At 33.4% G+C, this 13,623-nt stretch overlaps 1 protein-coding gene across 1 annotated transcript; it reads left to right on the top strand.

The window, feature by feature from the left end:
• Positions 1-477: 477 nt before the first annotated feature.
• LOC113753619 lies at positions 478-12,195 on the top strand. Its single transcript, XM_027297818.1, has 6 exons — positions 478-1,907; positions 9,305-9,360; positions 9,462-9,692; positions 10,594-10,885; positions 11,368-11,567; positions 11,899-12,195. Exons 1-6 carry the CDS (start codon positions 753-755, stop codon positions 12,050-12,052), a joined length of 2,088 nt encoding a protein of 695 aa, XP_027153619.1. The 5' UTR covers positions 478-752; the 3' UTR covers positions 12,053-12,195.
• Positions 12,196-13,623: the final 1,428 nt, after the last annotated feature.

The following is a 13,623-nucleotide window of genomic DNA, read 5'->3' as shown; positions in this document are numbered from 1 at the left end:
ACAATGGGAATTGACCATTTATTTATTTATTTTTTTTATCTAAACTTGGAAATTTTGACGAAGGAAAAAGAGGAGAAAATTCAGAAGATGAATGTTTCACAATGTCTTTCCTTTATTTCCTCGGAAAATGTATTGCTTGATCTAAAAAAGGAGTTAAACCTATGACAGTGAAACATATACAACTGTCAGATGAGTATTTCCATAATGGTAGTGCCATAATAACCATACACCCCAATTTAAGCGGGTATCATTACCCTTGATTCCTTTGAAGGAAGCTAAACTCCATAACCAAACACCCCGCCAAATTTTGAGGGGCCCAAACGACCCATTGCTAAAAACTAGAGTGCCAGACTAGCAATTTTGAATTATAGGAGAGCTTGATTGATACATATTCAAATTTTTGGAAAACTTGATTGGAATTAACCCAATATACCAACACATATATATATATAACAACCTTTCCTTAACTCCTACCTTCATTTCCTCCCTTCTTTAATAGCAATCGAATCAATTCACAACTCTCTCATAAATATATTCCCTCCAATATAACTGCCTTTCATTCCTCTTCCCTTTTGTCTCCAAACTCTCAAATTCAGCTCTCTTTTGTCGTTTCCCTTCCTCTCCACGCCCCTTGTTATTAATGGTTTCATTTCTTTCTTGCTGCCATTCATTCTAGATTTTCAAAATCTCCTCTCATTAGATTCCTCCATTCCCTTCCCTCCCAATTCTTCAACCGAACTCTTCACAAAGGAATGGATTTGGATTCATCAACCAGAGGAGAAAATGGAATTCTCAATGATAATAAGCCAAAAATCCATCAGCCCAGTTTAAACCAGCCACCCGAAAACGACGTCGTCGCCGACCGCCCTGATGAAAGAGCCGAGAAGGGAAGAGTTGCAGAGACGACGGAATTTTCTGAGGTGAAGGAAAATGGATTATCATCCGAGGGTAAAAATGACTTTTCAAATGGCGGTGAAACTTATGAGTCCGTTGAAAAAAATTTGAATTCCGATGATCAGGGTGAAGAAGTCAAAGCTGTTATTGATTCTGACTCTGCTAGTAACGACGTCGTTGGATTAGATATGGTTCAGCAGCCGCATTCCCATCTTCCGAAGCCGGAGGCTCCACCTGGTGCAGCCGTCGACGACTGGCCCTGTAAGCTTCCCCGAGCGAAATCCATGCCGGAAAGCTACGACTTCGACATGCCGGCCATCGGTAAATTCTTCCGGGAGAAGAGCAGCAGCCTCTCCGCTGCCATCACCAAGAGAATATCGTCTTTGAAAGAAAACAACACGTCATCGGCGCTGGAGCCGGAGTTTACTCAGGCGCCTGCGACGAATTATGTGACGGAGTTTAAGCTTTCGGGTTTGAAAGTAATCGTGAACTTGAAACCGACGATTGGACAACATGAGAAGAAATTGATGGGGCGGATTAGTTTCTTTTCGAGATCAAATTGTAGAGATTGCACGGCGGTTCGATCATTTTTACGTGGGAAGAATCTTAACTTCGTGGAGATTAATATAGATGTTTTTCCAGCGAGGGAGAAGGAACTGGTGGAGAGGACGGGAAATGCGACAGTCCCACAAATATTTTTCAACGAGAAGTTATTTGGGGGATTGGTGGCGTTGAATTCGATGAGGAATAGTGGGATATTGGAGAAGAAAATGGAGGAATTGCTGGCCGGAAAGTGTCCTCCAGAGGCACCGGAGCCGCCAGTGTACGGGTTCGATGATCCAGAGGAGGAGAAGGAGGAGCAAGCGGACGAGATGGTGCAGATTGTTAGAATTTTACGGCAAAGATTGCCGATTCAGGACCGTCTGATGAAGATGAAAATTGTCAAGAATTGTTTCTCTGGCGGTGAGCTGGTGGAGGTTTTGATACAACAATTGGACTGCGGGAGAAGAAAGGTACGTACTCTAGCTGCTAATGCCACGTGTCTGTTTTGCTTGCCTTGATTTTTTAAAATTTAAATTATAAATTTTTTTATTTATTTCATTTTATAACTCGTGTAATTACATATCTATGTAGATAATTTAGAGTGAGACTTTTAATTCTAAAATAATTATTCAGCACTATTTGAATAAAAACTGCTGAATTTACATGCCAAGGTCTGGGATTCGAAGGATTTATGTTAATAGACTTGGTATTTTTTGTACCACGTTTCAAATGGATGCTTTTTTTTTTTTTTTTGGGCATAAATGGGTTGTGTTAATTGAAGTTTTTTGGGCATAAAAGTTTAGGTTTATGTAAGAATTTCTCATGGTGGTCGGCCTTTAATTGGTAAATTAACATCTTATGCTTTACAGACTCGTGACTCAACAAAAGGTGAGTTTAATTTATGCTAACGTAGTAACTAAAGAAACGTGTTAATAAAATGGGTTCTTAGGAATGGCAATAAGGTAAGGTAGCACCTGAATTAGCTTTTCATGCTAAAATTTTTGACTTTATGAAATTCTTCACCCAAATTTATTAAGCAATTTGTGCTGGATGAATTCAAATATTTTATTTTAGACGTGTTTATAATTAAGTGTTTATTAGCAGTTTTTTTTCCTTTTTTTTTTACCTAAACTAGATAATTTAAGATTGGAGATGGATGAGCGAAGTTTAAAATAATTAGGCACTTTAAATTAAAAGAAAATATAATATTAATCCCTCTTAAATCAAAATTCACCTGAACAGAAATTTAAATCCAAAATCTTTAAATTCTGAAGTTTTAACGTTAACAACATGCCTTTACATTTACTGACAACAATGATCAAGTATTTAGAGTTGGTATTTCTCAATCTTTTTCCCAATCACAAAGATGAAGTACTTTGCACAAACTAGTAACACATAATATCATAAACTTTAGCATTAGCTGGCTTAATCATTTGTGCAAGAACTAAGAATTATAATTGTTAATGAGATACCGTCATACCATAAAAAGTTTGTCGTTGAAAAAGACAAATATAGTGAACAACAATCGTGTTCCGTGGACGAAAGTTTCAAGGTACAACAACAACATTGTTTGGCATCAATCTTGAAATTGACAAATTGTCTACTAGTTGAATTAGGCTAATCTATTTGCAGGTTAGGTATAAATCTGCAGTTTTCTTTTTTCCTGTACCGTTTCAGTTGCGATATAGGTGAGGTTTTAGGTCATTTTTAAATTAATTGGTGATATTTTAGCTTTGACAAATCCAGACAGTTATTGGGTGTTGACCAAATCATATCTTTCTTAACTAAATAAGCGCATAAAATAGTGCAACAAACTTCAACCACTAACAGCATCTTGGATTTGATTTTTTATTCCATTACTGATGTACCTCTATATAGTATTTTATGAATTCTCTTTTTTCTTTTTTCTTGCGTCATGTTCTTTTTGACTCAGGATAGCTATATTTTATTGAATAAATTTTATATACACTCACAGTATATACATTATCACCGTTGGATCCATAACATATGTGCAAAAGTTAAATTTTAAATTCAAAATTTGCATAGTTATTATTAATCCAATTCTAACAATATATACATTGTCAGTGTAGGAGATATTAATTCTATTTTATGTCTTCAATCTAATTGTTGTTGTTTGAGGTACTTTAATTTGTCATTTCACCATCTAATTTTAGATACAATAATCTAATTAATGCACCTATAATTTCTCTCAGATTTGTTTTCCTTGAAAATAATCTTCAACAAGTACCATTTTATTTTTGCAAGAATCGATTAGTTTTAGTTGAAACCTTACATCGGTCAGTTTCATCATTTTGCTGCCATAGCCTCATCTACCTAAAGAAATCACAGCAACAAATAATACCCAAAAAAATAATTCTTTCTATTTTATTTATTAACAAAAAAAACTCCCATTTTCTCAGCTGTTTCATCTAAAATTTTACTCTTCTTTTCATCACCAAGTTAAATTTCTCCTAAAACCAAAAAAGTTGAATTTCTCCTCAAAAAATTTCCCTTTCCATAGAATAGAACAGAAAGCATATATTAATTGAAGGAACGTGTATAGTCACACTTACCGAAGGTCCAGAGCCAACAGTAATAATAACAACCATGCGCCCTTCTTTATAAGCATTCATTTCAAGCATATGGTAATAACTTTTTGGTACTTCCCAAAATCATATTCTATAAATGCTTGTCCCAACATCGCATGGTTCATCATTTTGTCGGGTCATTTATTACTTTTTCAATTAATTCTTACTTTAGATTCCTTACCCAAAAAAAAAATTACTTTTAAACATTTCTCTCTTTTTTTTACCACATAATTATCAATTTTTATAGAACTAAAATTTTTAAGATCTAATGTCGTGACAGAATATTTTTAAAGAGTAAATGTTATATGCACTGATGGTGTACACTATCACCGTTGAATTTATAATACATATATAAAAGTTGAAATTCAAATTCAAATTTTGTATAGTCGCTATTTATCTAATACTGACAGTATACAAAAAAATTAATCCATTTTGAAGCCTATCATGCATGTCTTATGTTGACAACTTTGAAAAGTTAAATGTCTTTTTCAAGTTTTACATAAAATTGAGAATTGTTAGTCAGATTCATAAAAAACCTAATAACATTCATTTATTTGATTTCATCTTGATTTCACCCTTTTATTGATCGAGTTATTTTAATTCTATTTTTTCAACCAATATATCACATTAACTTGCCGTAGTTAACTCGAAGCCATTCAATTCTTTCTTTTAGCTAAATTACATTTACCTATTTTAGCTCCTTTTATTCATTAATTTACAGATTTACTCGAAAGAATTCTCTGAATTTGGTTGATCCTCCTTAAGATTTTGTATGATTTTTAAAATATTAATAAAATTTTGGGCTGGCATCCCAACCATCGAATCCCCTAAATGGATTTCCCGGTGATTTTGCGTGGATTGCCAATAAAAAAAAATATCCTCTGGATTTTGTTGTGGATAAGCAAGACATGGTCCCAGATTATTTGTTAAAGTATACATTATGGCATCATAAAATTGTGGATTAAATTTTAAATTATTGACACTCCCGATATTATTAGTAATTCAAGGAGTGCAAAAACAAAAATTCCCAATAGATATGTGTTTTTTACCTTTATCTTGATTGTGTCAAATATTGGACTATTAGTCAATTGAGTATTGAAAAATTCAATAACTAATACTTCTTGGAAAAAAAAAAATGTGAAAGTCAACTTTGACCAAGCAAAAATCTTGCCGAGACAAACGTTTCCATTGGCCTTGGAAGTTGTTGAAAGCAATAAACGTCTTCCTTGGTTCAAGGCTTAATTAGGTCTGAAATTTGAAGGGTTCAATCTTTACAAAGTCAAGACATTGATTTTTATTGGTGGAGTCCGTGATCATCGAGAAAAAGTATTGAGTCTGTTGACAACCAGCTTGGATAAGTCATCATAGCAAAAACCACAATATTGAGATTAATGAATTATATGCCTCAAAGAAAACAAAAGGGTTCAATGAATCTACCAATTATGAAGCAATTTCTGCTTTCTGTTTAAGGGGTTTTTTGTTTTTCTTTCTTGTTGAAAAATCGAAAAAGCTGAAAAGGGATTTGAAGGTGCCTATTTAGGGATGATGTTTGGTTATCCTTTTTGTGGGATTATTCTGTTCTTGAATAAATATTCCAGAACAAGAACACTAAATACTGGAAACCTTAATTTGGTAGGAGAATTTAGATTGCAGGATTAATCTATTCTTGAATAAATATGCCAGGAACAATAACACTAAAAAAACTAGAAATCTTAATTTAGTTGGAGAATTTGATATAATTTAGTGCTAAGGAAAAAGTTTCTGTACACTTTGGATATAATATTGCAGTACACAATTGCAAATAAGACATATCCAATTAACCAACCAGAAGAGTCTTAGCTACTTGGCTATATTCCATTCGCAGTTAGGTATATATTGTCTAAGACTTTCAAATCATGGATCTTTAAATACAGATTGATGTTCGAAAAGGAATGCAATTTTAAATAATCTCTCTCTCTCTCTCTCTCTCTCTCTTGAGGATGAAGTTTAAGTATTCAAATTTATTTGATTAGACAGAGTTTTATACGTAATAGATCTATTAGATGGGTCTAAAATTGTGAAATAACAGGTCGTCTTAGACTTTATTTTTTCCATTTTTAGTATGAGTAGAAGTAACTAACATAAAGTTAGACATAGTTTACATTTAGTAAAATTTGAACCTAGAAAATTTACTTCTAAGACCTAAACTCTGACCGCAAAATCAAGGCCATATGAATGTCTTCTTAAATACTATAAATTGGTAAGCTTTTTTTAATCATGTAGTAAAAAGTTCAAAAGCAGAAGTTGCCCAACAAAGAAAGACTGTAATCCAAATTTCTTGGAAATCTTCAGATATTTTTCAGCACGAAAGATCACCACCCAATGAGTTTCTGCAAATATTTGTCAATTCAATGGAAGAATTACTATTGTTTTTTTTTCCCCTAGCATACCCTGTTTACGGGCGGAATGTCAATCCATATATTATTAAACTTGGGAAATGGTGAGTAGACGTAAGAATTACTATTGGTTTTGGCCATTATAATTAAAGTAAATAGAGAGTTTTCTTTTAAGTGGTCCAATGTTGTTTGTGTCAACGCTTTCAGCCTATAGAGTTTTTCATGCGTGTGAAAGCCTGTTTGGCGCCGTCCCACAAATCATAGTGCTGGTCCTCATAGACTTTAAGGGGCTGATGATAATGATGCCACACGGTATTGAAAATAGTGCGATTAGTTGACTTAATTCTTGTTTGATGAAGATGGGATTTATTAAGTCAGAACTTGTTTCTTATTAATCCAAGTTTTTTACTCGGACCCTTTGTTTTTTATTTTTAATTTTAAATTAAGGGGTAGAATAGAAACAGAGAGCTTATAGTCATTCCATGTTTGGCTTTGGGATTGGATTTCATACAAGGGGTATCGACTGCCGGATCACGGTTGGAGTTATCAATTGTTTAGCCTTACACTCAAATTCTTTCTCATGTTTTTATCAAAACATGTTTCACCCTTAGCCAAGTTGATTTGTAATTTATGCTTATTGGCGAAGCATTCACCACACTTTGTTATACTATTGTTAATGATTTCATTAATTTGAAGTTTAGTAGAAATTCTATTTTCTATCCAAGAAAAAAAGAAAAATTTAACTTGAAAGTATCAGATTAGATTCTAGATTTTTAAATTAACACCTAAAAGATGAGGGATCATGGGTTTAAATCCAAATCCAATCAACCCAAACAGAACATAGATGTTACGACAATATTTTAAGTAGCCCAGTGGGAAAAAAGTTTGGTTCAATGCTACATTTGATATGCTATCTTCATTTCTTGTAAAATAAGTTTATGGAAGTAGCATCCAGCGCACATGTTTCTTGTAGTTACATACAAACTTCTTAAGCTAGGATTGTTGGGAAGGAAGTTTTTATATATTTTTTTTCCCTTAAAGATTAGGTGAGGAAATTACTCAAGGTGTATTAATAATTTAGGTAATGAATCATGAGTTTTATAATTGTTAAAACTAGATGGATTAGTCTTTCAAACTTGTCCATTACCATCTCTCAATATCATTACATTTCTTTCTTTAGAGGTAATACATGGAAACATCAAATTTATTAGCCATAATTGCCAGTTTATGGGAAAAAAGCTGGTTTATACTAGCAATTGTTATTTATGTTTGGAATATGCTCTAAACATGGCTTTCTCCAAACATTCTTTCTCTAGTATTCCTTGCCTTTTGCACAAAATTTTTTACTTCATTTCTTTCTCATTTTTTTCAAGCTATGCTTGGTGATAATTTTCTTTCCTTCTTGTTTTGTTTTCTTGAATTTAAAATTAAATGGAAACTAGTTCTTGATTATAAGTTTGTAAACTTGAAGAAAAAGCACAAGGAAACTGGCCTTCGCTATGTATTATTTGCAATTTCATGTAGTCATGATTGTTTCAAAGTAATAAGGTCTGGGATTACGTACAAAAAAATCCATGAAAACTACAGTTTAAGCAGGCGCTGATCTTTCCTAAATCTAATGGAAGCTATCCATGTATATTGGATTACATAGACCAAAGTGACTCAACAATTTGGAGATGGTGTAGAAGCTAAAAGAATAGATGTTGATACGAACAAAGTAAATGACGACACTAAAATAACAACAACAGATGCATGCACTCTTCAACTGTGGGTCATTTCACTTTTCAAAATAACAAAGAATGCAGTGAACATCAAATGGTAGCAGAATGTAGAATATACAGCCACTGAAAGCAATGTCAGAATAATTACTATTTATTTCTATAAAAGAAAAAAAGTTTCTTTGTCATTATTTGGCTACTGTTGCAGAATACCGCTGAATTGTAGTAGTAAGTCATTGCTGGTGTTGTATTCTAATGTAAATTAGGCAATGGTAACTAGTAAGTGTTGCCTTGAGGGAACATCCACAACTTGATGTTGTTAAGGAAAGAAAGGGAAAGAGATGAATTGATTTACTTTCAATGACATATAGCTGACAAATACATAGTTTCCCTGAAAAGTTTTGGGGCAAAATTTGTGTTTCCATCTTCGCATTTAACCAATTTTCTCAAAAATACAAGGAGAAAATTTGAGTTTCCATCTTAACTTTATTATTACCTCCATTTTAAATCCAAGATTTTATTGCCTCTGGTGCTAAACGCATTGAATGCATATTGAATTCACCTATATCATTTTCCTGTTTCTGTTTTTTCTTTTCCTTTGACCAAATTGTCCATTTTATATGTACACCATCACACAACTGTTGAATTGTAACACTCAGTGCTTCCACACTTACAAAGAAGTTGAATAGTGTTTTCTCATACTGATGAGTTGAACCATGTAATCATGGCATTGCCTCCTGTATTTCTACTAGATACTAAAGGGGCATGCTAGCCTGTTTATCTAATAAAGCATGTACAAAAACTTCGACTAGGGCAATTTTTGCCGAAATAGGTTATGGTAAACAACAAAATTGGTGTTTGAAGTCTAAACTTTTCTCAACGTTTATGTTTCAGTATGATGATTTGAGGAGCTTCTTAGTTGCAACATTACAGCAATGAAATATTTTCTTGAACTCATGACATCTAATTCCCTTTTAGCTGTCTTGAGAGAGAATGGAATATATCATGGTAAAAGACACAAAGATGGCTATTGTGTTACAGAAAAGCATTCACAGAACATAATCCATCATTTGTTATTCTACCATATATAACATGCCTATCATTTGTGATATGTTTATTTCATCATATTCTTTTTAACTATTCGAGCAATGTAGATTGATATTCTTCCAATTTTGGATTAATATAGGCGGTTGAGATTGGGAAACAATTGGCAAGAAAGCACTTCATCCATCACGTCTTTGGGTAAGGATATGCTTGTGATCTTTTTATACTGATAATGGAATCAACTGTCCAATGTACTTGCATATGATAGAAAATGATTTTCTCTAATGGCAAATTAACAGGGAAAATGAATTTGAGGATGGTCACCACTTCTATCGATTCCTTGAGCATGAGTCTTTCATTCCAAAATGCTATAATTTGCGTGGAGCAACAAATGACTGTGAGCCGAAGGATGCTGCCCTCTTAAGCCAGAGGTTGATGAGGATAATGTCAGCAATACTAGAGGCTTATGCCTCTGATGATCGTTGTCGTCTTGATTATGTGGCCATCAGCAAGAGCGAAGAGTTCCGGAGGTAAAACATGCTTAACCCTTTGGCTAGACATAACAAATGACACATTTTTCCTGTCCTAAGCAGCTTAACACATATAAACACTGGGAGTAAGCATCCTCCTGGAAATAGATGGATGACATATCTCTAGTTTTTCTGCAGCTGTAGACATCTGACTTTTGGATATTCCCATTTCAGTTAGGGTCAGCATCAGTGTTTTTTTTAATGTCTTTTTTTTTTGTGGGTGTGCTGTTCTTTGGAAGAATTCACCTTTTATATGTCTAAGAATTTTAATTTTATTATCATAGTAGCTCAGAGTAGCAGTTTCAAGCTTCTTGGTGCCACTTGTTTTTCTTTTTCATGATAATAGATTACTGCTATCACAGTCTTAGAATGCACTGCTACTTATCTCTTTCTTCACGAACTGCCCAAACACGAAAAACAGCATTGCTTGCAACCCATACATCTTGGACCTCTTTGTTCTTTACCTCAAAGCTCCATTTATTTGTAGTCATTATGCTGATAAAACATTAAATGCTGCAGAGAAGTTCTGCAACCAACTTTTTAACAAAGACATGCAACTGAGTTTTATTTATTATCATCGCTATGAAACACGTTCATGTCAAAAATAGCATTAAAGGTGTAACTGAGGTTAAATTTGATATGCAGCAGACATGATGATTTAACATTCTCCTGCCAATTACAAATGTTTGCGCTAGATTTACACTGATGACTAAGGGGTCATCTCTTTTCTTTTGTTAGAAGGTCCTTGCTGACTGAAAGGTTATCAAAATATTCTGTTGTTACAATAAGTCTATGATGGTAAATCTGTATTCGTGTATAATCTACAATAATCACTTATCTGTATGTTGTTTGTTTATCATCATGATAGAAACTTATTCACTGGTTATGCATCTGGATGCAGATATGTGAATCTAGTTCAAGATCTCCAGAGAGTGAACATCCTGACACTTTCAGCAGAAGAGAAGTTGGCCTTCTTTTTGAACCTTTACAATGCCATGGCAATACATGCAGTTATAAGGGTTGGTCATCCTGGAGGAATGATCGATAGAAGGTCATACTTCTCTGATTTCCTGTATGTTGTGGGGGGCTACCCCTATTCCCTTACAGCAATAAGAAATGGGATTCTTAGAAGCAATCGTAGAGCACCTTTTTCACTTGTCAAACCATTCAGTGGTGGAGACAAGCGCCTGGAGGTAAATAAACTCTCCTCTCCATTTTTGTTGACCACCAATGCATCTGAAAATGCCTCAGACATTCTAATGGGTCAATTATCTCTTTCTGTGGCTTTAAATTAGGACTATTGGTTTAGCCAAATTGACACAGATTTTCATGTAGTTAATCACATCCTTGTGCACTCCATGTCCTTGGCAAATATCCCTTTTCCACTTTATCTGTCTGCTTACAGAGATAGCTAGAATCTAGGCTTCAATGATGGAAAACGAATGAAAGATGCATTTCACTCGGAAAACAAATGAACTCCACATTATCTTACTCTTTCTTGGCAAACATGATATTTCGATTAACTGGGCTTTGTTGAGGGAAAGTATTTGCATTATGGACTCTTTCAAGATAATTAGTAAATATTACCACAATGTGCTATTAAAAAGTTTTGTATTCCATTACTGAAAGAATTGGACAATAAGAAGATTTTAATTATTGCTTTTGTCTTTATCAGCTTGCTCTCCCAAAAGTCAATCAATTGAGTCATTTTGCCCTTTGCAATGGCACAAAATCAAGTCCTGCAGTAAAATTTTTCAGTCCTCAAGGTGTTGAATCCGAGTTAAGGTATGCAGCAAGGGAGTTCTTCCAAAGGGATGATGCTATGCAGGTTGATCTGGCCAAAAGGACTGTATACCTCACTAGAATAATCAAGTGGTGAGTAACCAGTATTCGGATTTCCTTTCTCTTCAATTCTTATTATGGCAATGACAAAAAATTCACTAGAATATTAGCAACCGGTACACATTGTCCATGCTGGTATAAACAGTCACAGGAAAGTGATCATTTATCTGAATTCCTTTCTCCCATCTATCAGCTATACTCTTATGCTATAACAGCAAATATTTAGTAACTGGTGTAACGTTCTCTGCTCTTTTAAAGGGATAAATATGTGGAATTTCTTTCTCTCATCTATTTGGATTGCTAAAATTGAAAAAAATGCATACATTTTTTTTTGAGCTGTAATTTGAACTTCTTTCTGCTGCAGGTACAGTGCAGATTTTGGTCAAGAAAAGGAGACTCTGAAGTGGATAATAAATTACTTAGATGCCACTAAAGCAGGTCTTTTGACCCATCTTTTAGGTGATGGTGGCCCTGTAAACATCGTTTACCGGAGCCATGATTGGTCATTGAATTCCTGAGTATTCTCTAATATGTTTTCCTTCATCATATATGGTTTCAAAAACCAGAACAAGCAATTTAATTTAACTGACAATATTATGTATTATCATTATATACATGGAAAATTTTGTACATAGCAATAGAAGTTTGAAGCTGTCATGGCTCTAGGTGATTTGTACTTCTGACAAATGCGAGAAAGTAATTTTGAGTTTTTGCCCTAAAATAATTTCCATTTTTAGGATTAGGATTCTTGGCTCCTATAATTTAAAGGTTCATCTCTTATTCTTTGTTCGCTATTAAATAATGTTACACTACTAAAACAATGAACAACCAATAATAATCTAATAGGACAAGTTAACCTTGCATTGCATGGGATATAGTGTAGGTGTATATTGCATTGGAACGAAGTGTCATTTTGATGCTATATATTAGAATTTTCAAATGGGAACCAAATTTAATTCATAATATTGCGTATTCGAAAATTTTAAATACTTACCTAGTTAGTAAAAACTTGTATTACATTTGTATAGCATATATTTAAGGATTAATACCCAAGAAAAAAAAAGAAACTCTTAGTATATTGTCAACACCTATGGACACTTTAACTAAAACATAAAGCATGTTACTTATGAGAACAACACTTCACGTTCCAAGAAAATTTTAAATTTGAGAACAATGTTACTTATGAGTTATCTACGAAATTAACTGCAAAAATTCAAAATTTTTGTAAAGCGTACAATAAGAGAATATTTCAGTCAAATAACCATTTTGTTGAGAAAAAAAATCCATACCAAAAGCATATATATACTAATTTGTGTTTTCATATATCGCATTTAACCACAATGAAATTACTTGAATTGAAAACACAAATAAACAATTCATTTGAGTTGGTAAATGAGATTATAGAATGAAAATAGAAAAGTACATAACTCTAACCTTTCAAGAGAACATGCAACATATTCGTAATTGAACTAATTGTAATTTAATGTGCCAAATTTGTACACAATCTACATCCCTTGTTACAACTTGTATTAATGAGTACTCTAGCATATATGTGATTCTCATGAAGTGAATAATATTTTACTCCTTAAGGTGTGGGCTAGTAAAACTTTGCTCTGGTAAACCAAAAAATTTAAAAATAAAAGAAAATGTAATTGAACTAATTGTAATTTAATGTGCCAAATTTGTACACACTCTACATCCCTTGTTACAGCTTGATTGATGAGTACTCTAGCTTATATGTGGTTCTCGTGAAGTTAATAATACTTTACTCCTTAAGTTGTGGGCTAGTAAAACTTTACTCTCATAAACCAAAAAAAAAAAAAAAACTGCATTGCCCCCTTTATTGAAAAATCAAACCTTGAGATGTCAAAACTTCTTTAAAGATTATAGAAAATAGGACCACATTGCACTAAGGCACAAAAAATATTTTAGCTTGCCTTTGTTGCATTGACATGAAAAGAGAAGAAGAAGATAAATAAGGAAATTTATGAAATAAAAGCCATCAGATGAAAATGACAATGTTCCCCATTCTTGAGCTTTCATAGAAGATATCTTAACTCTCAAAAGTGTTTTTCTCCCTAAATTGAAA

Source organism: Coffea eugenioides, chromosome 11 (assembly GCF_003713205.1).
Source record: "Coffea eugenioides isolate CCC68of chromosome 11, Ceug_1.0, whole genome shotgun sequence".
Lineage (NCBI taxonomy): Eukaryota > Viridiplantae > Streptophyta > Magnoliopsida > Gentianales > Rubiaceae > Coffea > Coffea eugenioides.
Note: the sequence above shows the minus strand (reverse complement) of the source record. Positions and strands in the feature narration are given on the sequence as shown.